The 24,133-nt window shown below is 45.9% G+C and overlaps 1 protein-coding gene across 2 annotated transcripts; it reads right to left on the bottom strand.

The window, feature by feature from the left end:
• Window positions 1-223: 223 nt before the first annotated feature.
• On the bottom strand, window positions 224-20,754 carry SUPT16H (SPT16 homolog, facilitates chromatin remodeling subunit). 2 transcript variants are annotated; one of them, XM_061589247.1, is made up of 26 exons: window positions 20,271-20,754; window positions 16,640-16,732; window positions 16,340-16,510; window positions 16,070-16,222; window positions 15,837-15,983; window positions 14,936-15,087; window positions 14,285-14,457; window positions 14,041-14,131; window positions 13,860-13,933; window positions 13,566-13,678; window positions 12,548-12,613; window positions 12,020-12,115; window positions 11,729-11,844; window positions 11,433-11,586; window positions 10,988-11,115; window positions 10,281-10,416; window positions 9,929-10,055; window positions 9,521-9,639; window positions 8,027-8,152; window positions 7,790-7,902; window positions 7,152-7,227; window positions 4,477-4,646; window positions 3,848-3,977; window positions 3,091-3,220; window positions 1,955-2,035; window positions 224-1,376 (listed from the first exon to the last, which is right to left on the bottom strand). In XM_061589247.1, exons 1-26 carry the CDS (start codon window positions 20,334-20,336, stop codon window positions 1,219-1,221), a joined length of 3,159 nt encoding a protein of 1,052 aa, XP_061445231.1. In that variant the 5' UTR covers window positions 20,337-20,754; the 3' UTR covers window positions 224-1,218. The 2 variants fall into 2 exon arrangements, with proteins under 2 accessions (XP_061445231.1, XP_061445232.1); XM_061589248.1 differs by having other exon boundaries at window positions 1,955-2,032.
• Between the last annotated feature and the right edge of the window lie 3,379 nt (window positions 20,755-24,133).

The following is a 24,133-nucleotide window of genomic DNA, read 5'->3' as shown; positions in this document are numbered from 1 at the left end:
AGTTATCAGTTCTTTTGATCCCGACACCAAGATTGGGACGTTGAAAATTTCCACTGAAGCAGCTTTTGCCCTGAGAGCCATTTACTGGGACAGCAAAAGGAAAATCAGCGAGGACAGATAAAGGGGGGGGGGGACCAGAACAAACAGGATTCAATGGCCAAAAAGATGCCTCAGAGTGTTTTGAGGAAAGACAAGGAAGAGGCTGACAAATAAACTTTCCAAATACTTAAAAAAACATTTTTATTGATCAGTTTTTCCAAAGTCAAAAATACAGAGAGTGCTAATGGCTACGGGGTGGAAAAAAGGAGTTTGAGAAAGCCTTTCCCTGCCCTCCCACACCTGGATCAATCACCCCGTTTTCCACACAGGTGGCAAAGGGCAGGCAATATATTCAACCCCAACCCACCCCCTCCCTAAAACATTTGTTTACTGGAGACCAAACTCTGCAACCAGGAAAACAGATAAAAATGGACAGTGCCTGGCAATTTTTCAAAAAAAGAAAAACAGAAAAAAACCCCCAAGAACTCTTTTCTCTCACTTGTGTTCCTCATCCCTGGTCTCCTGTACAAAAACTCTTGCCCACCTCTCTGTCACTGTTCCAAGGTGGGGCTTCCGGTGCTCTGCTTCAAAAAAGAGGAACTCAACCTCCATCTCCCCCAGCCCACCCCCACATCAGCACAAAACGCCAAGAAAGGTAGCACAAGCTTGCTTTGCTGAAGTACATGCTCTTACTCTGGAGTAAATCTCAGGGCAACCTGCACCTCCCTGCCCTCGATCTGTCTGACAATGAAGACTCTGGGAGTCAGGGAGGAGGGACAGCGGAACAGAGCTGAGAGTTAGCATGCCCCACAGGCGGAGAGGGCAGAAAATGGTAGGCGGGAACAGCAGAGAAGCGTATCATTGACACCAGATTCCTGGGCCTTCCCCAAGACAGCAGAATTTGCATCCATGGTTAGCACAACAGCAGGGTCTGGAACTCTCTCACAGCTGATTGGTCCGTACAAATGGTCAGGGAGGGGAAAAGAGACGCAAGGAACAAAAACAAAATACTCCCCAGAGAAAACAGAAAAAAGGGGTGTGGGTTCGTGTGGGAAAGAGGAAAAAGTTTGTGGGGAGGGGTTGGCTGCCCCTCATGCCCTAAATGTTGGCTGCTGGATGAGGCCTCAAAAGCCCCAACCCCCCAAAGACTGGTGGATGGGAAGGGCCGGCATTTGCCGCCTACTTCCTCTTCTTCTTGGGGGGGCCCGAGCTTCGCCCAGGGCTGCGACTGTGAGAGCTGCGATTGTGGGAAGAACTCTGGGATGACGGGCCCTTCCTCTTGCGGCTGATGCTGCGGGTTCGTTCCTCCTCCTCCTCGTATCGGCTCTCACGGTCAGCTACACGGAGAGACAGAGGACATAGGAATCAGTGGAGGAAAAAAGATATCTACACTTCTGCAGTCATCAATGTATCTCACGGCCAGGGTGGTGGTGGCCCTCTGGATGTTGCTGGATTACAACTCCCATCATCGCCGACCATTGGCTGGGGGCTGATATAAGTTTGAGTCGAACATCTGGAGAGCCACAGGTTCCCCATCCATGATATACTGTACCTCCCAAACATTGCCCCTATTTTTTTGAGAACACCAAGAGCAGCCCTGCTGGATCAGGCCAGAAGCCCATCACAGTCCAGCATCCTATTCTCACCATGGCCATCGGAACAGTAGCCTCGCCATTGGTGGATTCCCAGCAACCAGGAACGTATCCTGCCTTCCTTCCTTCCTGAATACATAATGCTTTCCAAGTAGTTAGCCATCCAGGCACTGCGCAGACCTACAGAAGCAGCTCTGCTTAACTACAGGCAGGTGGCAGCCTCATGTGCCTACACACCATATCCTGGGACCTGCTTCTTCTTCCCACGTCTTATGAAAGTACACCTGGAGCAGCAACACAAGCAGCAGCCCAGCAGCTCTTACCTTTCCGTGCTTCTTCCTCCAGCTCATCCCAGTCTTTCCCGCTCTCCTCTTCACTGCCCAGGGATTCCTTGGAATAATCTGCTGAGAGGAAAAAGCTCAGGATTAGTTGGCATGCATGTGAGGAAGTAGAGTGGGACTGGAGACCCTAACAGAAGAGCAATGTGTAGGCCTCCCAAGTTTTGCCAGGCCCTTTTTGGATTTAACATTTCCCCGTGATAAGAGGCTGGATACAGACTAGGTTAGTGGCAATTGGGCAATTAGGTTACCAAACTGGTCATGACTTAAGTTTAGCTAACTTAACAGTACAAGTCTATGCATATTTACACAGAAGTGTTGCTTTGTTCAATGGGATTTGCTCTGTGTATGTGTGGTTAGGTATTTAGCCTTAGAATGGATCCAGCTCTATGAGTCTCCAAGGATTCTGAGAGTGAGCGTACAGTGCACAAGAGGCAAACAGCAGGACTACTATTTTGAGAAGTTTCACAGGGGGAGAACTAAATAACTTTCTCCCATGGGATTTCTCTGGCTGGAACTGCAATAGGTTTCCCTGTTTCAACACATCTCTGATTGAATGTTTTTACACACTGAGGTCAGCTTTATGAGCAACATGCACACTTTTGTGCTGTTGCACCGGCACGAGTGAAGCAGGCAGGGCAGTAGGACTTTTTGTGTGTGTAGCACTAGGTCACAATTCAAGCGGCCTCCTTGAAGTTTCTGTTTGGGTCATGCTGGAAAAAAAACAACAGCACTCCTCGGCCAGATCCCACTAGTTCCCAGGGTCTTAAAAGGAGACAGTCAGGCCACTGTTTTTATAAATATGAAGAAAGCACACAGATGAGAGGCTTCCCTCAGAAAGGCCCACATAACTTGGCTTTGCAGAACAGGCTGCTGAATGCAAGCGGTTGAGCAACACGGGTTTAAACAGTAAGGTGAAGAGTGCAATGCACACAGGCAGGTAAAGGACAGGCATAGAGCCCATGTAGAAAGAAAAGAGTCCAGGAACGTCCCAGGTAGCAGTGGCAGCAGGGACCTTGCTGTCCAGCATGCAGCCTCAGCTCCTGGACTTCTGAGAAGCCAAGCCCCAAGGGAACAGGACCACTCTTCTCAGGGCTCCTGGGCTGGCCTTTTCCCCTCACCAGATTCCTCAGCCTCAGAAGAATAGTCCTCATCACTGTCTTCCTCCTCATCTTCGTACTCTTCCTCGGAAGGGTTGAACGTCTCGTCTTCTATCTCGGATTCAGACTCCCCAGCTTCGGCGTCGCTTCCCTGGAGGGGAAAGAAGAACCATGTTGTGGTAGGGAAGTCTAGACGGACAGGTTCAACTCTCGCCAGACTCTGCAGGACTTGGAACAGGGCAGACATTTTTTTATGTGTTTGAGAACTAAATTACATTACAGCAGAGTGGAACTGCCCAAATTGCTAAAAGAAAGTAAGTTTCCAATAGGAATATAAAAAGTTGCCTTATGCTGAGTCAGACCATTGGTCCATCTAGTTCAGTACACTGACTGGCAGTAAGTAGCTCTCTAGGTTTTCAGGTAGGAGACCTTCCCAGCCCTATCGAAGGGATCAAACCTGGGACCTTCTGCAAGCAAACCAGATGCTCTATTACTGAACGATGACCCCTGCATTAGATTTTTTGGGGGGTGAGGTGGGGAGGCGAGGCAAAATGTGGGTTAATGCAGGTTCTAGATACTTACACCCATTTTCTGGAGGAATGCTACACGAATGTCTGAGTTAGCATTTCCAAAATCCTCCAAAACTGCACAAACATTCCACTCTCTAGAAATGAAGTCATTCAGCCTTTCAACGAAAGGTAACAAGGTAATGGCCAAATGCCAAGTCTTGCTCCCAAATTCCTTCTCACCCTCCCCTGCAGGTGCCTGCTCAACATACCTCTCCCTCAGGCTCAAGGAAAGACCAGCCTCCTTGCTCAAAGAAGCCTTCTGGGTCATCCACAATAGTTTTCATGATTTTGGTCCAGTTGAGGGACTGTACCCCTTCTGTGTACTTAATGTCACAAGAGCTGATGTGGGTGGAGAGGAAAAGAAGAGATGAATGCATAGCACCAACGAGACAGCGGGCTCACAACCACCCTTCAAAATAGCACCAGCTCATTCCCATCGTAGTTTCTGCAGTAAAGTATATCATCACTTCCGTGCAGAATACAAGGCTACTTTGTACGGCTGTGGTGGTGGTGCAGTAAACGTCTACTATTCCCCACAGCTTTTCATTTATGACACAGGGGGAAAATAGTTGCTGTTCCATGTTGCATTGTTTAAAGGGAGGATGTTGCCTTCAAAGAGGACTCCTGACCCAACTACTTTTGCACAGGAGATCAGAAAGTGTCATGTTCTAATCTGCAGCTCCCATCACAGTCTCTTTCAAGCACTGGGGAGGGGGGAGCAGAAATCAATTCCTATAGGGCATTCCAGCAGTAATTTAAACACCCAAACTACCCTGAGTCACAGGAATAGTGCCAATGGCTGCCTGAAAGGTGACTAAGACCATCCCACGCCACTCACTTGAGCCACTCCTTGATGGGGTCAAGTGAGGCCACAGGAATGGCGTTGATCATTGTGACCTTTTTGCTGTAGTCTTTGTAGACGATGACCATGTCGAAGTTCTTCAGGTGGAACTGCACACGTTCAAAATGTATCAGCTCCACCTCATCCAGTGTCACCACGAATGGAGGCTGCAGGTCGGACAGAGAGGAAGAGTGAGCAGTCCGAAATCTCCAAACCGCTTAGGAGTGGGATGAGGTGACTCAATCAGCAACTAGTTCAGATTTTCTTTCCTAAACCTCTGAGTGCTTTTCTGATCTCGGAAAATATTGAAGAACAACAAGGAAGTACTGCTGCGAACAATACGCAAGTACTGATATCAAAAAGAGCACAAAACAGGGCAGCGCAAGAAATGTCTGGGTAGGAGAGGGATTTCTTTGCCCTACTTTAATTAGAAACCAACTTGAACTCTAATGGAGAACAATTCTTCAGGTTCATGGGTAGCACAGGTTTAAGGTTAGGCGTATGTATTGCTTCCCACTACAAAAAAGTTCCAAAGCAATTTACAACCAAAGTAAAAATAAAATAATAGAAATACATAAGCTTGTTAAAAACAGTCAGGATAGAAATGTCCAACTGTTGGCACTGCCCAAATGCCTGAAAAAACAAATCTGTCTTTGCCTGGCACTGAAACAATGACAAAGTTGGGCCCAAGCAGGCCTCCTTGGGAAAAGCATTCCATAGATAGGGAGCTACTACAGAAAAGGCCATTCTCTCACTGCCACCTTCTGGGCCTCTCTTGGGAGGGGCATAGCAAGAAGGGCCTCAAATGGCCATTTCAGGATCTCGGCAGATTCACAGGGAAAACAGTGTTTCAAATATATGGGCCTGAGCCACATTTATTTCTTTCCCAGGATTCGTATGCCACTTAATCATCAAAACTCCTAAATGGTCTACATAAAATATAAATTATGCATTAAAATCAAGTCTTGCTTATTTATTTATTAGATCTATATCCCACCCTTCCTCCCAGTAGGAGCCCAGGGCGGCAAAAAACAGTGTTAAAAAACAGGTTGATCTAATTTTTTCAAGCTATATGTGAAATCAGCAGCTTTTAAAAAAATATACATGATAAAATAAAACAACGTATTAACATACAAGCCTGGGTAGGCTTGCCTAAAGTTTTCAGCAGGTACCAAAAACAGTACAGTGAAGGTGCCTGCCTACTGTCAATGCTAAGCTATACGGTTTTTAAAGGTCGAAACCAATACTTTGAACTGGGCCCAGAAACAAATTGGCAGCTAGCGCAGTCAGGTCCAAAGCAGTACTATATGCTCACACTTTCTTGTTCCAATTAACTACCTAGCCACCTGCATTCTGCACTAGCTGTAGTTTCAAAACAGTGTTTAAAGGCAGCCCCAAGTATTGTGGAACTCCCTACCCTTAAATATAAGACAGGCACCATCTCTGTTTTCTTTTTGGTACCTATTGAAGACCTTCCTCTTTCAACAAGCCTTTTAAGTTGATACCTTATCCTAGTCTGCTTCTGTGTTGGAATTGCTTTTTAATATGCTTGTTAACCTTTTTTAAAAAAAAGTCTTCAAAGCTTTTTAAAAAAAGTTTTTAAAGTTGTTTTGTTTTAGTGTATTTTAATATCTGTTTTTATGATGTTTTAAAGTGTTTTTAGTGCTTTTGTTTGCTGCCCTGGGCTCCTGCTGGAAGGGTGGGATATAAATCAAATAATAAATAAATAAAAATAAATAAACTTGGAAGTTACCAGGGTATAGTCAGCTCAAGTCAGGCTACCCCCATCCAGATAGTGTCATATTTCGGCTATCAGCTATAGCTGTATCATTAAGGCCACTTGTGCTTCCAATGACAGCGCTGGATCCAAGAGTACCCTCAGGCTATGCACCTGCTCCTTCAAGGGGTGTGTAACCTCATCCAGAACAGGATGCACAGAGGAACCACTACCCAACAGTGCCTCAGCCTTCTCTGGATTGAGATTTAATTTGTTAGCTCTCATCCAAGTCCTGAAGGCCAGGCACAGATCCAGCACACCTACTGTCACAGCTGCTTGAGCTATAAAGGAGAAACAGTTGCATGTTGTCAGCATTCTGAGGACAACATACTCCCTAAAGTCTTGGTGATCCCACTCAGTGATTTCATGTACATGTTAAATAGCATGGGGGATAAAATTGAACCATGTGGAACTCCACATTGGAGGCTCTAGGGGCTCAACAACTCATCCCACCTTCTGGAGTTGACCATCCAAGTAAGATCAGAACCATTACAAGACAGTGAGCCCTACTCCAAAGCTGGACATCTTCCTCAGAAGGACACCATGGTTCATGGTACAGAAAGGTACTGAGAGACCAGGGAAAATCAACATGGACACACTCGCTCCATCTCTGTCCCAACATCGGTCTTCATACAGGGTGACCAAGGTAGCTTCAGTACCAAAACTGGGCCTGAAGCCACACTGATTCTCTAGAGTCATTTCAGTCTCATCCAAGAGTACCTTGAATTGGTCAGTGACTAACTTCTTGCCACATTTCTCGTAATTATAGCTTTTTGTTTTGAAAGAAAAAGCAAGTTCCTAGGCTCTGTGGTCAAGGCCCAGGCAAAGCTGAAGATACTCCTTTGCCATATGTTCACTTTAGCTCAACCCAATCCAGTCATGCTTTTATACTCACCCACTCAGTGCAATTCACCAGGGCACTGCTGGTTGGCTGGAGCAGACAGGTGCTTCTGTAGGGGGCGCCATTAAACCTGCCATGATGAAAGGGGGGATGAGAAGAAGAAAGAGGTGAAGCAGTTAGTGTAGGAGAAACAGCTGGTAACTTAGTATGTGCAGCTAAGCCGCCCATCCAAGGAGGAACGGGAAGCTCTCTGAAAAGTCACAGCATCATGCAGATAGCAGGGGTGAAAGCAGACACTATAGCTTGGTGGTAGAGCCTCTGTTCTGCATGCAAAAGGTCCCAGGTTCAATCCCAGCATCTCCAGGTAGGTCTGGGAAAGACTCCTGTCTGAAACCCTGAGAGCCAAAATATGCCCACAGCAGGTGGGCAAAATTAGGGAATTCATAAATGGGGGTTATTTGCTTCTAGTTCCTAATGTCTTCAAAGTTCCATGAGGCCAGGATAGGGTTACTGTGATAAACAGTATCTTGCCTGCACACATTAGTCCATTTATACAAGTTGGTCATTCCAACGGCACAATTCCTTGCCCCCTGTATGATTCACCTCCTGATCCCTATCCTAGAATGTTAGCTCAAATTATCCGCCCTTTATTGGACTACAAAACAGAAGCCACTTTTGTCAGAGGTCCTTACCCCAGTTCCCGGAAGGGCACCTCGAATTCCAGTTCCTCCTTGGTCAGTGACTCTACCTTCTCAATGAAATTCTTGAATGCAGTTTTCAGCTTGTGCCTCATCTCTCGCTCCATCTGTGCAGGACAGGATCAATCCGCTTCAGCAATGCAGTCTGGCATTTGGCCTGCACAAGCTGCGCTGCCTGTGCCCATGCCCTCCTGCTTCCAGGACAGGGCCACAAGTAGACCCTTCTCTCACCTGCTCAGCGTAGAGGTCATCACGGTCATGCATGTGCTGATGCTTGCCCAGGTCGGTGGTGATTTCGCCCACCTCAGTATAAAACTGCACATCTGTGTGTCGCTTCTTGCCAAACATGATGGCATTCTGGAGTTCAGGGATAGAGGACGGGGAGAGGGGAAAAGGGAGTTAAGCATGAGCAGGTGTCTGTGTGTATGCACGACAAGCAAATATCCAGAACGCTGTTCTAGGGCAATCAAAGTTTTGTACCAATTGAAAGCTAAGACCAGCGTAAAATGTCCTTCTGCTTCACTGCCTGGTAAGGGCATTACATACAACAAATGGAACCCGTTAGTTTTGCCAGGCCTGATTACCTGCTTGCGGTAACACCGAGGCAGACTTTTTCAACAGGGGGCACCAGTGTTGTGGAATGCTCTCCCTATTGAAATATGGGGTGCTCCATGTGTATTGGCATTCCACCAGCTTCCCTTGCATTTAAATTTCCAATGTTTCTTTGTTTTTAACTGTTTTTGTTTTTCACCTGGTTTGTTTTGTTGTCAATTTTAACTAAGGAAGTTTTAATATTTAAATTGTAATTTGGTATTTTAATTATGTATGTATTTTGTAATTGATTTTATGCTATAAACCACTTAGAAGCCACTTTGGTATAGAAGCAGTATATAAATCAATCAATAACAATAAAAAAAGTAAAATTACAGTAGGGAAAGTTCACACTTCTGGGATGATTACTTTGCGTGTTTTATTAGGCTTATGCTGGCTAAGGGCAAGGGATCAAAACAGTCCAACAGTAGCTGCCTTCCGCAAGCTTATTTCCAAGCTTCTTTTTACAATGATGCAAGATTTCTAGGGAAAGCTAATTATGCAGCTAGTACCAAATTCCATGCATAGAACACACATAGAGAGCACCCTAGGAGCAAGGAAAGACATCTGCACTTTTACTTCGAGCAAGACAATGAGAGGGGCTATTACTCTGGGGCCACACGACAGTAATGCCTTGCAACTTAATTTTGCTCGATGAAAGTGGATTCCTCCCCTGCCTCCGGTGGTCATAATGCCTTGTAACCAGGGCTGTGGAGTCGGTACGCCAAACCCTCGACTCCGACTCCTCTATTTTTCTACTGTCCGACTCCGACTCCACTCAAAATTGCTTCCAACTCCACAGCCCTGGAAAGCGCTGTAAATGTCTTTCTAAATTGAAAGCTCTCATAGGAGCATTTTTATCGCTGCCTGAATATGCCTGATCTTGGCATCACAGCATTTGTCTTCATGTGGGTCCTGTGTCATACACTGACACACAAAATGGTTTCCATCTTGAGTTATGGTGAAATGCTCAACTACAGCTGACTCCATGGGAAGCTTCTTTGACATTTTGAATTTATATTTCTAAAAAAATGTCAATCAAAATTTATTTTGAAGCCGGAGTCGGTACATTTCTTCCAACTCCAACTCCACAGCCCTGCTTGTAACTCCTCCTAACTCAAGCTGGGCAAGTACCTTGAGGTGAAAGTGTAGTACGATGATCATCTCCCCATCACAGGGCTGGAACACAGCGTGTTTGATGTTGTTGTATAGGATGTCCACTTTGTCTCCCCGCACGGAGGTGAAGCGGAAACCTGTAGAGGAGAAAGCCAGTCAGAAAAGGAAGCTGCCTGCTCCCAGCTGATGACTAGATCTAGAGTTACTGACACGCCAGCAGACTCACACAGCACAAGGAGATGACAAAGAAGCCAATAAAAAGAGCTGGAATAATCCTAGTTACATGATTGTTCAGGAGAGTTTGGCCATTTCCCCAGCAAAAATCCCTTTAAGAGATCCTCTCAATGAACTCCCCCTCAGCCTGAAGAGTAAGAACACTTGTCTGCCCCCAAGAGGCAGCTCTGTGCATCTCGCAGCCCTCTATACCATTGACGTGGGCCTCCAGAGACCCCTGCATCCTTTTCTGGGCAATGTTGGGGCGGATGTAAAGGTCCTTCAGCTTGGGGTTGCTGCGGTTCAAGTTGATCACTAGAGAGTCTTGTTTGACAATTCCCTGGGGAAATGGAAGAGGAACAACCACATTAGGCTGCAAAACATCTGCGATTCCTACGTAAGTGTCGCGTCAATTACCTTTTTCCTAGGCAGGATTCCCAGATTTTGGAATTATCCCAACATACTCCGCCTCCACTCTCCCCAAATGCAAGGGATCAGTCCCATCACTGCGATTTCCCCAGCTGCCCTCTGAGAATGAATACAAGGAAGCTCCTTGGTGTCTCACCTCCTTCTCTTTCTCTTCAGCCTCGCGGGTTTTGTAGCGCTTCTGCACCTCCTTGATGATACGGAAGGCGTTCTGGAGGTTGAGAGCTGGCACTGTCTGCTCCCCAGGCGTTTTTATATTGGATGCCCGATACGTTCTGGAAGGGGGGGAAGGAGAGCAGAGTTGTGTTGGCAGGTGCCTGACAATGCCACCCAAGTCTTGCTCCTTTGGCTACAGAACAAGGGGTGGCTTTTATAGAGCCTGAGAGTGGGATGATGGAAAAGAAGACTGTCTGAAAAACATGAAACTGAACTGGACCCTTTCAAGAACGGACCTATTCTGAGTGAGTCCATCTAGCTCAGTATTGTCTGCACTGACTGGCAGCAGCTCTCCAAGGTTTCAGGCACTGGTCTCTCCTACCTGGAGATGTCAGGGAGTGAATCTTTTGTAGGTTAATAATGTGCTCTACACTGAGCTATGGCCCACTGATCAGACAAAGGGAAAGGAAAAGGAAGCTCATTGACCTCTACCACACAAACAGAGTGAGGCACCAGGCATATTTCAAGACACAAGGAAATAAGGAAGCCCCACAGTAAGGAAAAGACATTAAACACCAAATCTCCAGCTCACAAAAAATGTAAAAGGCGACACAGAGAGGTGTGGGCTCCCCAAGGCAATGAAGCTTCCCGACTACATCCTGTGGCTCAGACTCTGCAAGGGCGACTCACATTTCTTTCACAAAGGTGGCTTCAGGGTTGGGGAAGATGTTGCCTTCGTTGCGGCCCAAAGCACTGCCTGGGCAGTAGAAGTTGATTCTCAGGTAGGTGTAGTCACCTTCCACTGACATACTGATGTTCTGTATGGAAGGAGCAATGGTTTTATTATTTCTTCATTTGTGAATTGCCTTCCACATGTATTTCCAACTTTCACGCAAAGCCCCTTCCTGTTCCTGCCCCAAAGCCCCTTTTCTGCACACAATCAGAGCTATGGCTGCAACTTTGTGAAGAAGAGACTCGTTATCTTGGGGAAGACTTGGCTGACTACTATGGTCAACACCAAGCTAATCGCCGTCCTAAAGCCATTTTTATTACCCAGCTCAAGCACTAAGCCAGCAAGCTACATCTATCCCAAGACCCAAATGGGAACGCCAGCCAGTCTCCGCAGCTGCTCTACCTTGATGGTGGCAATGTGGAAAGGAGTGGCAATGCCAAAGACAGGCATGATGACAGTCTCATACTTCTTGTCGATGTAGATTTTCATCTCCCGGATGTGAGGCTCCTTCGGCATCAGGGATGGATTTTTGTAGGAGACATTTGACTTGCGCGCCCTGCAAGGGACCAGGAAGGTGAGGAAATCCAACTTGAGCAGGGAGCTTCCAGTCAGCTGCTCCAGACCTTGCGAGAAGGCAGCCATCTGGAAGTAACACAAGCCCACCACACTACCTTCTCACGCAGGCCCTTTTCACTCACTTCTGGATCTGCTGCTCCCCCTTTTGTTCTGTTAGACGTCTCCGGGCTTCTTCATTGAGCTGGGTGGCTAGTTCCTTCTGGTGCGCCCGGCGCTTCTCCTCAGCTGTCATTTCGTTCTGGACAAGATGAAGATGGGGAGTCTGCTATTTGCCGACATACCATTGCCAGACACCCTGATTCCTCAAATTGAATCCTGGCAGCTTCCCACATGGAGGCACCCCAAAGGCCTTTTCACAGGCCTTAAATGCTACCCACAACTCTTCCACCCCGATTCCCCAAAGCCTTTTATACCCGAGTTCTTTCTGGTAGCAGGGCTGCCCGGGAACCACGGCCAAGCAGGATTCCCTCAGTATCATCTTCTTCCTCCTCCTCCTCTTCATCTTCTTTCTATGACAGAAAAGCAGAAATCAGAATGTACGCCATGCTCAATTGCTTTGCCTTCCTCAAGCTAAGCTTTGGTTCCCAAGCTTATTCTGCAATAAGAAAAGTCCTTCAAAATGTTTTTTGTAAGCATGTGTCATGTTACAGAATTACAAACTAAAAGAAATTGTAAGAGTGTGGAACCCCCCCCCCCAAATGTAGTCCTAATTGCCTCCTCCTTGGTTCAATGTTTGAAAATGCAACAAAACAAACCATGTCCTCAACAATGAGGGTTAGAACTTATTAGAATCCCAAAATGCTGTAAAGTTATCTATGGGTCACATGTCTGCTCCTGTTCTAACCCCCTTAAGTTTTTCAAAACCACAGCGCTTTTCCTGACCCAACCAAACTACTAGACAAACCTCATGTCAAGCATCTAAGACCCACCACAGGACTTACCTTGAGCAAAATACTGACGTTCTTGACTTTCTTCTTGACAGAAGTCAGGATAGTAGCTGGGCCATCCTGTGGAAGGGAAAAACAAACAAACCCACGCAGTTGTAAAGAAAGGAATGTGCTTAAGACTACACAGACAGCTGGTAAGTTGAATTACAGGTGATACTCAAAGGAAAGTCTTCAAACTTATTGTCCCTTCTGAGGACACCTCTGCCACATCAAGGCATAACACCAGCAGAACAGATTCAAAGAGTTGAAAAAACACTTTGAACCAGAACTGCCAACATAGTAAGGATGGAAAGTCGAGAGGACTAACCAACTAAGCTCTGAAACAGAACAGCAAGAGGATCCTAAGAAGACCAACAAATATTGAATTGCGGGATCCACACAATGTTAACTGAGCTTCACTCCCTGCCAGTCATAAGAACAGGAGAGCAGCCCAAAGGTCCATCTAGTCCGTATCCTAGTTCACAGTGGCCAACCAGATGTCCATTATGGGGTGAGATGTCCCAAGATAAAAATGTCAGTTAGGCCTCCAGAGTACCTTGCTTATTATTAGCTGGTGAAGCTGTGCCCAGTCCCCATGTAACTCCCTTTCCCAGCTAAGTAGGTGTGCAAGGAATTGGCAATGAGCAAAGGCAGGCATAAGAATGAAGGGAGAGGAGATGCTGGCAATTTCCCCCAATACAAGCCTGAGACCAGCAACCGCTCTCTGTCCAAAGGCAGAACCAGAACTGAATGTGGGAGGAGTGTCTTCTCCTTGGAAGGACACAGAAAGCTGCCTTATACCGAGGGAGACCATTAGGCCATCTAGCTTCATATTGTCCATACTGACTGGCAAGATTCTCTACCAGCCCTGTCTGGAGATGCTGGGAACTGAACCCGGGACCTTCTCCATGCAAAGGAGATGCTCTACCAGTGAGCTATGGTTCTTCCCCATCATAGTTTATGAAGTTCTTGCTCCTGCTTCCCATTGTGATCCCCACAATGATTCATGTCCCCCTCTCCACTTCATACCCACCTCTTCTACCAAGACTGTGTCCCCGATGAACAGTGCATACGTTTTCTCCTCTGTTTTCTTTCCCTCTTTGTTGGGCAGGTCTGAGAACCCCACATTGAGGCTGAAAACCATTCCTATGGCAGACAGAACACAACTTCAGAGGGAAGCCAGCCTCCCCAAATCTTTTCGCAAAGGACCCCTGACATGCCCACTTCCAAAACATACATGACCTTTGGACAGAATTTAAGGGTAGACTAAGAACCAGAACATCCTTGCCATTATTATTATTAAGTCAGGAGGGAGGGACGTTCTCACCTTTTTTGAGCCGATACTGGTTTTTGCTATTGATCACGAGTGATCCCTCTCTGAACTCGATGCCCATGGCAAACCTGGGAAAGAGAGTGGGGAAAACACCTGAGTCCTCCCAACTGTGCCATTCACGAGCCTGTAACCTTGCAGGAAAGATGCCTCTGTCCCAACAGGTGAGGATTTTTACCCCAAGTTCTTGGTGGTTTTGCTCAAGAGCTCTGGTTTTTGCTTCTTCACCATATCCATGACAGCAGCGTAGACCTCACACAGCTTTGTACCTAGTACAAAGGGGAGGGAGAAGAGTCAAAGGGGAAAAAAAAGAGTGGAAAAAGGGCTGCTCTTCAACAAGCTCCCTCCCATGTCCCATAGAATGCTGTCCTCCACCCCCCCAAACCAGCCATCACACACAAGTACTCCCCACCACCCCTCACCATGCCGCAGTTCTTTCAGCATCTCCTCCTGCAACTGCAGCAGGAAAGTGTAGTTGTCCTGTGTTTCCTGAGGTGGGTCCACCATGAGCGTGCGCACCAGGTTGGAGCAGTAGGATTTGTAGCGGATGCCCATGGCACAAGTGATAGTCCCAAAATGCATGTAGCTCTTCTCACTGGAGACACAAAGGCAGAGGTGGTAAGAGCTAGTGGCGATACGGTGGGATCGACTGGCAAGGCAAGCTTTGTGCACAGTCTACACAAGAGCTTCAAACAAACAAAACAAACAGGACTCCAGCACAGAGCTGTTGCCTCATATAAATCCCACCCTTCATTTAATTGAGAAAAAGATCCACATACGCTGTCAGATAAAAATGTTATAAATACGTACGGTTAAATAGGAAATCATTAATTTCACAGTTATCTGTTGTCCTGTCTTCTAAGCACACATAATTGCGCAAGGGCAATGCATGACCAGAGATTTTAGGTTACATTCCCACAAGTAGGTTATATGTAATTTAAATATATCTCAATTAGCAGCATGCTCGTTCAGGAGATGCATGAATTATAAACTGGGAAACTTGATTTAAACTTTTTCCCCCCCTCTCGTTGATTTGAAAACAGTTTATCCTATTCCCATGGAGATTTGCCTACCTGACGACACTAAACTTGAGGTTGTAATTTCCCCCGCTCTGGATAATGGGAGGGTAGCACATCTCCACGGTGGAGGGGTCTGCCCCGGACAGGTATTTCTTCTCCTCGATGGCCTTCTCTACAGACTCTGCCAGCTTGCTGTGCCGCACTTTCTGCCATAGGATGGAGAGGATTCAGTGATCAGTAGAGACATGGGGGGGGGAAGGAGGGGAGAGAGGCCCCTCCAGTGCCTAAAGGAGAATTACATCCCCAGAGGTTTTAACACACACATACACAGCCCTAGCAAGACTGAGGCTCTGATTTTCCCAATTCTTTTGCTGCCTGCATCTAGGGTGCTACAGCAATGTGGATTCTGCAGTAGATCTTTCTTCTCCAACCCTTAAAGAAGACTCCACTGCCTGTCAAGACAAAGAGAAGCATGCATACACAGCTCCCATATCTCAGCACTGCCGCTTCTCCCAGGGCACCATAGCTATCCTAGTAATGAGCGCCGGCATTAACAGACCAGGACAGACAGGGATAATATGCTGGAGTGATACGCTGCCCAGCGCCTGGTGGGGGAAAGCTGCAAAAAGACCTACTAGCCAATGGCCAAACTAACTGAAAAGCCACCAGAGCTAAAGGCAGATCCATGACAGAAGATGGGCTTAAGACAAGGATGGGGAACCTGTGGCCCTTCAGAAGTTATTGAAGTATAGCTCCCATCATCTTGACCAGGCTGGCTGTGGGCTGATGGGAGCTGGAGTCCAACAACCCCTTGAGAGCTACAGGTTCTCCATCCCCATGCTAGGCAATAGTCCACTGGCCCCATTTTACTCAAGGCCTATATATAATTCCCATCCGAGAGCATTCTCCTTACATCCCAGCAGATTTCAACCCCGCAGCCAGGTTCCCTCCTCACCTCGTCAGCATCTACTATCTCCATGACACGCTCCTTCAAGAACTTGGTGAAAACCTCCGAAGTGACGGTGGCCGCTTTACGCATCAGGGCGAGCTCCCCATCCTCTTTTACGGCAATGGTGTAGGCCACCACAGCACCGATGTCCACCTGGCACCAGGGTTAGAGGAAGGTGAGCCAGAGCAGCACTCATCCTGCCCCCCCCACTCCCATGCACTGGAGCCGGTTCCCCCCACCTTCTCAAAGCCTTCTTTGTTGAGAGCATCATTCCAGCTGTTCATGAACTCCCCAGGAAACTTGTCCTTGCTGAAGACCCCAATGCGTTTGCCATTCTTGCTAATTTTTAGGGCTTCGATCATCTTGTCAAAGTTTCCCTTATTGCTTTCATTCTGGAGTAGGGAAGGAGGAAGAGGAAAATGTGTGTGTGTTCGTAGTTTCTATACATGTCCGCAAATGGTCTGCCTTCCGTTTTACAAGCACTTCTGGACAGAGCTAAACACACCCACCTTCTCCCGTACAAGCAGCGTGATAGCCGGCACCCCATTGGTGCTCTCATTGTTTTTGCTGTTTGCAATCTGCTTCAGGAACTCCACCTTCTTTTTGCTAGCCATGAAGAGGATCTTGTCCTCACAGAAAACCATGATGGTGTCTGTGAGTTCGTAGCCAAACAGCCATGTCTGCAAAGGGAAGAGAATTCTGTGAGGAGCAAAGAGGCTTTTTTACCTTTCTGCCCAATAATTACATCATTTTCTATACGAGCCCTACAGTACGACTGAGGCAAAAGCATGCCTTCACCCACCACTCACCTGCAGGGCTGTGGACTTGGCATAGACAGTCTCTTCGTCGACTCCAACTGAAACCACGATAGCATCAATGGTGGCATATTCATCTTCTCCTTTCTGCAAGAGAACAAAACTCCATATAGTGTAGTGCATGAGAAAGTGCATTAAACCCTAAGGCAAGTAAATTTTGCCTCTCAGCAGTTGTTACATGATCTGGATCTGATACTCAACGAACAATCTCCTCATCCCCTGCCCCCCCACCAGTTTCTAGCCCTTGTCGATTACCAAAACAAAAAAGGGGGGGAAAATGGGGAACAGGAGGCCATTGTCTTCTGACAATGAAGCAGTTTCTAATGGCCATGGGGTCAAGCTTCAGTGCCTTGCTATTTCCCCAGATCCTTCTAATACTCAAACTCCTTGACCCACACAACCCCACCCCCATCCACACTGTCTTTTCTACCCCCACAGCTATTCTGGGGAAAACATCACCAATATATCTCCTTTTACCATTTTCTTATGTATGTGCGTCCCTAAATACAAAGTTATGCAAGCTAAAATGCATGCTTTATAGCTACAAAAACAAAGCTTCCGAAAGGAAATGATTTGAAATCAACAAATTATTATTATTATTATTATTATTAATTTATACCCTGCCCTTCCTCCTAAAGGAGCCCTGGACGGCAAATAGGACCTGCAGCAAAACGTTGGTGGAATGCTGCTGTCCAGGGTTCCAGCCACTCTGTTCCCTCCTCCTATCCCTGTTTCCCCCCCCTTTTTGATTCCCCCCCCATACTTGTGAAAACGTTATGGTTCCCCCAAGCCAGTGGACACCCCCCCCCCAGTCCTGGACATTGATAGTCCTTTTCTGGTATCCTGCACATATTATTGATTGCAACATCCACTGAGCCTCCATTCTGTCCAGAGAAAACCTCCTCCAGCATAATGAGGTGTCAAAGAACAACGGATTTAATTTGTGGTAGATTTCCATCCAGCATCTCCTAACTATCACGGAGCAATCCGGGAGAGCTACCCATTGCTAGCAAACTCTGAACTTCTTGCTAGAGCCATCAACAAGTTTCCTATTGTAGCATTTCGCCAGCCTCCTAATTTACGCAGACTGTTAGTGAATGCTGTACTGAAGCCACTTATCAGCAGTTCTGGGTCTCATCCTTGTCACGCCAAACGCTGTATCACCTGTGTGTATCTCAGGGAGACAGCTACTTTCAAAAGCACTAGGACAGGGAGAACATATTACATCAAACAGAACATCACCTGCAGGTCACACAATATAATTTATGTCATCAAATGCGAAAGACCAGGATGTTATATCCAGTACATAGGAAAAACTACAACTGTCCTACACACGTGTTTCAGAAACCATGAATTAGCAATCTTGACAAAAAAAGTGGAGCAACCAGTTGCAAAACATTTCAATACTGAGGGCCACAGTCTGTTGGACTTTTTTATAACAGCGATAGAGATGCCAACAGATCCAGCAGCATTGACTAAAAGGGAGAACTTTTGGATATACTTTCTGGACACATTGGCACCACATGGCCTGAACCTGGAGGACGGTACCAGCATCGCTTAGCTTCTGCAAAGGAGGCCCCTCTGAGCATTCCATCCTCAAAGCTCTAGAACTGCCACCTTGTAACAGCATTTGTATGTTAGCAGCTGATGAAGGCGGAAGCCGAAACGTTTTGGAAGAACAATAAAAACCTCTGTTTTGTTAATCAGTTACATACATATATTTTTAGGTGATTAACAGAATCCTTATAGGGATCCAGAGCAAGCTTGTGTGAAGTTCTGTTTGTTGCTTTCAAAACTGTCTTTCTCTCTCTATTATAGAGCAAGGTTCCCAACCTGTTGCTCTCCAGATATTCTGGACTACAAATCCCATCAGCCCCAGCCAGCATGGCCAAACCATGGGGGGGGAGGGCACTAGGCTCTGGAAGGCTGTTACTGTATAAGGAACAACAACATTTTGCTGTACTTCTGTTTGGGTCCTGAATGTACTTCTGGGAAAGGTAAGAAAATGCATTATGGACCAAGTTTCCTTGTTCCAGCTCCAAAAGGAGTAGTTTCAGAAGCTAGGAACACTGTCTTAGGAAGACCCTGGCACACTGAGTACAGTCAGAGGTGAGTGGTGGGAAATTCCTCTACCAAGATAGGACTCAGCATCCAAGAGAGAGGTAAAGGCAGGTGGTGAGTGAAGAAAGCTGTTAACAGTTTTCTTCCAAAAGCTTTGCAAGGAATCTGTCTATCAGATATATATCTCTGGAAGCAATTTACAATTTAAAGCTGGAGCATCCAACTCCTCCCAGGTCTCAAAGGAATTCCATGTTAACAGGCAAGCATGGAGTAGTGCTTTATGTCTAGGCTTTCTTCCCTCAGCTGGAAGGATTCCAACACTTTCTATAATTTGGCATCATACCAGGGCTAGTCCAACAAACTAAGCAGAAGAGCTGCATATAAAGATCTTCATACAGCTAAAAGCTACATCCAATGTCTGATCTGTTTCTTACACACATTCTTTCAGCAGTTTCTGCTTTCCCCCCCAAATGTCTCCTATGGTTGCTGACTAACCATCCCTACTTTGGGTCCTAAGTTTGATCTCTTCTACCTCAGTTGTCCCAATAGCAGCCTGAGAGGGCCAGCTCCTCCTCCCTTGAACCTCTTGGGCACCACAGTGGCTCACAATTCAGCTTTAGCCACCCTTATACTTCATGTGAACTTGCAAGGTATTTCTCCTGTGAAGTTTCTAATCTACTGTGTTTCAGTTCAGTGTCTCCGTCTGTACAAAGCAATACAAGGGGTGTGCCCAATGTACTATTATAAAGATGAAAAGCACAAAAAGAAGAGAAAGACAAAACTAACAAATAATGCACATACACAGTCTTTTCAAATGTTCAATAAAACATTTCATTTGTTGCTATCCTTACAATAACCTCATAAGGCAGATCATCATTATTATCCCCCCCCTACTGTTAGGACACTGAGGCTTAAAACAACCCTACTGAGAGTTCAGAGCAGAGGCGAGATTTGAACCACATGGGCACTGTGTTACAGCAGCTGAACTACCCCATATCTTTTAAAAATACTTAAATTCAGTTGTTAGTACTCAATGCTAGTCATACTCAGGCCCGTTGAAGGTAACAGCTATGACTAAGTTACGTTCATTAATTTTAACGGGTCTAATCTAAGTAGGCTTTAGTTGAATACCACCCATTATCAGTGACTCCCCACCAAAAAAAAGAAAAAACCCGCTAGGGAGACAATATTAAAGAGAAATGGAATTTGACAAGTCATAGCGAGGGAGAGGGGATGATGAGATGTCAACGAAGGAAGGGAACGGAAAAACAAAAATGCGTGTTTTAGAGTTTTCTTGATTGCGTTTTTGTGTGCGTATTAAAAAAACTTTACGTATTGAATTTCTTTATATTTAACAGGTACCTTGAAGATTTTTTTGGAAGAGTGGGGTACAAATGTTTTACTATTTTTTTCTTTAAAGGGTGTGTTACATAGAAATTAATCTCCCTTGTTTCCGGGGGGCAGGATCCCCCCCAATTTTCTCCCACCCACATCCCGCGCGACCGAGGAGCCGAGAAGGAACGCTGGGTCCCTCCCTCCCGCCCGCAGCGTCTGCCGCCTTCACCTGCCAGTTGCTGTAGAGACGCTTGACGCGGCGGTAGTAGGCCTCGCGGTCCAGACTCAGCGCCATAGAAGCGGCTCCTCGGCTCCCTCCGTTGCGCCGCAAGCGCCGCCTCCTCTCCCGCCTCGCACGCTCGCGCCGCAGCGACCTCCTCGACCCCGGAAGTGAAGATCTCCCTTGACCAACCGCCTCTCTCTCCTCCTCCTCCCTGTCCTCCTCGCGGGTCTTCCACTCTGAACGCAACTTCCTGTTGTTTCTATCTTATTTATTAATTAAAAAATAACTTATTTATTCATTTAAGGCGAGGCCTTTGAACGGCAAGCGCACGCCGTGAATAAATGTTAAGTGCTGTTTATCAAAAATATTAATTTGTTAATCGAAATATCAACTTGTTATCATTAATAATAATGATTACAATGATATATATAAATTTCCTAATATTTTGTTTATTACTCAGGCTTTTTTTTCAGCCTTCAAAAAAAAGTGAGGTATCCGCGCATGCGCTTCGCTTAACCCCATACTTTTCAGCCAACATCGCGCGCCTGTCGTATAAAACTGCGCGAGCTTAAGGGTCACGTGATCTCAACGGGGCATTTCTCCAGCTTTCGCGCCGTCCTGCCAAGCAGGCACGTGACCCATGAAGCAAGAACCTGTCGTCACTCTTGCGTAGAGACAGAGTCTGCACGAGCCACCCATGCCTCTCGTCTAGGATTCATAGAGCTAGATGATAGAGTGAAACACGGCGTAAGCTTCCGGTGGTAGTACGCCTCCCCCTTTATCCCTTCCAAGAAAGGCGCTTCTAGTTTTTTCAAGTCGACTCTTCCCCCCGCCCCGTATAATTCATATATGTAATTTTTAAAACAGTTCTTGAGGTTAAATGGAACTCAAAAGTTCCTACATTCGACTGAAGTGCTGGAGTTGAGGTCTGTTTAAACTAGATCGGTGTTTGGCTGCAATGTGAGGGATGTTAACGGGAAATATTTTGGCTAGAAATCCAAACCCGACCCACCTCGTCTGCAAGTATTAAAAATGGACTACAGCGTAGGGCTGCCGTATGCAAGCCGCTGCCAGTCAGTGTAGGCGGATCAAATGGGTCTGACTCGATATAAGGTACCTTGGTCTCCAACCACCACTACGGTTAAGTTCTGAATTTCTCCATCGATTCCTATAAGCGGGTACCACTTCCTCCCGTGGGGTGTGATTTAAAAATGGCTTTTTCAATGTAACCCCGAAAGTTGTATATCCCGACCATGAGATGTCTTTTTACATAGTTCTACAGCTTTCTTCACCTAATCAAATCAGCGCGCGGGTTTCCGCTACCTCCAGCTGGCCGTTTGGCCGAAGAAGCGCATGCGCTCAGCGCTCAGGTTTACTGACGATATTTGACCGGTTAACCCTGCTGTCCAGTGACGTCATCACCGCCTTCCTTATATTGTTACTCCATTGCAGCTACAGTACTTCCAAGAGCAAAGCAGAATAAGCGAGAAATTTGAATCGCTAAGGCCCCACAAAAACCCTTTGCAAGGGAACTACATCCAATAAGTACAAGCCATCGCAACTAGTTTGAGAAGTGAAGGCGATGGGAGATGAATAGTCTACCCACCCCCTCAACTATTCCCAAGGGAAATCTGGGCCAGAGTCTTCAATTTCCACCCTTGAATACTTTATCCTAAAATTTATCTTCAAGAAAAATATCTTCAAAAAGTAGGCAGGCCTAGCCCAGGTAAACCTCAGGCAGCTGGCCTAAAACAACAACTCAGGAGAGTTCTTCAAAACTGATTGTTCATAGTAGGCTGAAGAAAATAATATGCTGCAGTCTTGACAAAAACAAGGACACACATGATAAAAACAAGAGTAAACCTAAGGAAGAAGGTGGCTGTGTTGACATCTCAGTGGAAGACAACCAGGCCCTTTGCAAACAATCTGTTGTATCCAGTTTTGTCTAGGCCAATGATTCTCAAACAGTGCGCCTAGGCACACTGGTGCGCCCTAACAGGTGGCTAGGTGTGCCTCAAATATTATGAAAGTATATTTTAAAAATGAGAAGAAACCCATTTGTATAAGGTAAGTAATAGTTTTCTATAGTTTATTTTTATTCGTAGTTTAAAATATATTAATATATTTTTAATTTTGTACACGAAGTGCGCCAGAATTTTTTTATATGTTTTACAGTGTGCCACGAACCAAAAAAGTTTGAGAACCACTGGTCTAGGCTAAGGGAACAGAAAGACCAAAGACAGTAAAAAAAATACATAAACAAAAGGATTTGATATTTGAACAATGAAAGGCCACTGGGCTCTAACTCATTCTGTTAACTGAGACCTAGCAGACAACTGTTTAAGGGTAGGGCAGGGTTACAGGAAAAGAAAAATTACAAAGCACATACCTACATGCATTAGTAAGGCAGCTCCTCAGTACTGTCTGCACTGACTGGCAGCAGCTCTTCAGGAATTCACATGGAGTCTTTCTGTGTGCAACCAGGAGATGCCAGGGATTGAATTTGGGACCTTTTCATGCAAAGCATGTGGTCTTGGACTAACCTATGGGCCTTAATTTCTCACTCAATAACCAATTATATTTATTAATGGTAAGGATCAGTACCTAAATTAAGGCTTTAAGAAATCCCTAAGCACAGGGGTGGCAATGGCCACTTAATTCAGTCTTTAAAGAATAAGATGGGTAACAGCTATATATCAATGGCTGTCAGCCATGGACCTAAAATTTAACCTACAATATTTGGAGTCTGCATACCAGTTTCTACGGTCAAATTAGTTGTGCACAACCACCAACCTCTAGAACCGGCTTACTAAGACACGATTGGCTACTGGAGACAGCACAGCATTGGAACAGAAAGAGATTCAGTTTGAGCAAGGCAAACCTCATCCTTTCCTCAAATCACACAGTTCTCAAGCAATTTCCTAACAGGATCCTATTCCTCTGTTAATAGCCTATGGGACAGACATGCAACCTTGCTCTTGCATAAAGAACCACAACTGTACACAACACTCCCTTTGTGTCTGCCTCCATATCCCTCGCTGGCCTAGCAGCTCTCAGAAGTCTGTTGTCAGGCTATAGTTTGCAGTGCCATCTGTTACCTTTTTATTATATAGTAAGGGGAAAAAGTGGTTATGAACATAAGCTGCTTTATAAAAATCAGACCACTGGGATGTCTAGCTCTGTATTATACACTGACTGGCACAGCTCCCAAGTTTCAAACAGGACCTTTTCCCAGAGCTTGGAAAAGTTACTTTTTTGAACTACAACTCCCATCAGCCCCAGCCAGCGCTGGCTGGGGCTGATGGGAGTTGTAGTTCAAAAAAGTAACTTTTCCAAGCTCTGCCTTTTCCCAGCCTGGACTTGGGAGCTTCCATCCACAAAGCATGAACTCTGCTTTGGCCCTTCCACTCATATACAGGTATAAGATGTTGCATAAAAGCATGATAGTTCTCAGGAATGATGAAATCCTAAATATTTACATGGGCATTTTGCAACTCAGTTTGTTGGGATCAACAAAACTCAAGGACAAGTACTTCAGTTTCCCACTCCTGCTCCCATAAGAGAGAGAGAGAGACACACACACACTGGACACATATGCACGCCACACTTCTCGGGAAGATTTTTATGCAATTGATACAACAGCATGAAGGAGCAGGATTGGGGGGGATTTTTTTTGTGCATTTTGTTCCTTTTATTAAAAAAGAAAAAAAGGAGAATCCAGCTACAGGAAGCTCTACCTTCTCTTCCCCCACAGCCCCCTGCCACCCTCCCCCCCCAAAAAACCCCACCCTCTGCGACTTGACTCCCCAACAAATTCATTCCCACAGCCTCGGCCATATTACACAAGACATATTACATATTTATAAATA

This window comes from Rhineura floridana, chromosome 11 (genome assembly GCF_030035675.1).
Source record: "Rhineura floridana isolate rRhiFlo1 chromosome 11, rRhiFlo1.hap2, whole genome shotgun sequence".
NCBI lineage: Eukaryota > Metazoa > Chordata > Lepidosauria > Squamata > Rhineuridae > Rhineura > Rhineura floridana.
The sequence above is the reverse complement of the archived record's forward strand: the minus strand, read 5'-3'. Positions and strand labels throughout refer to the sequence as shown.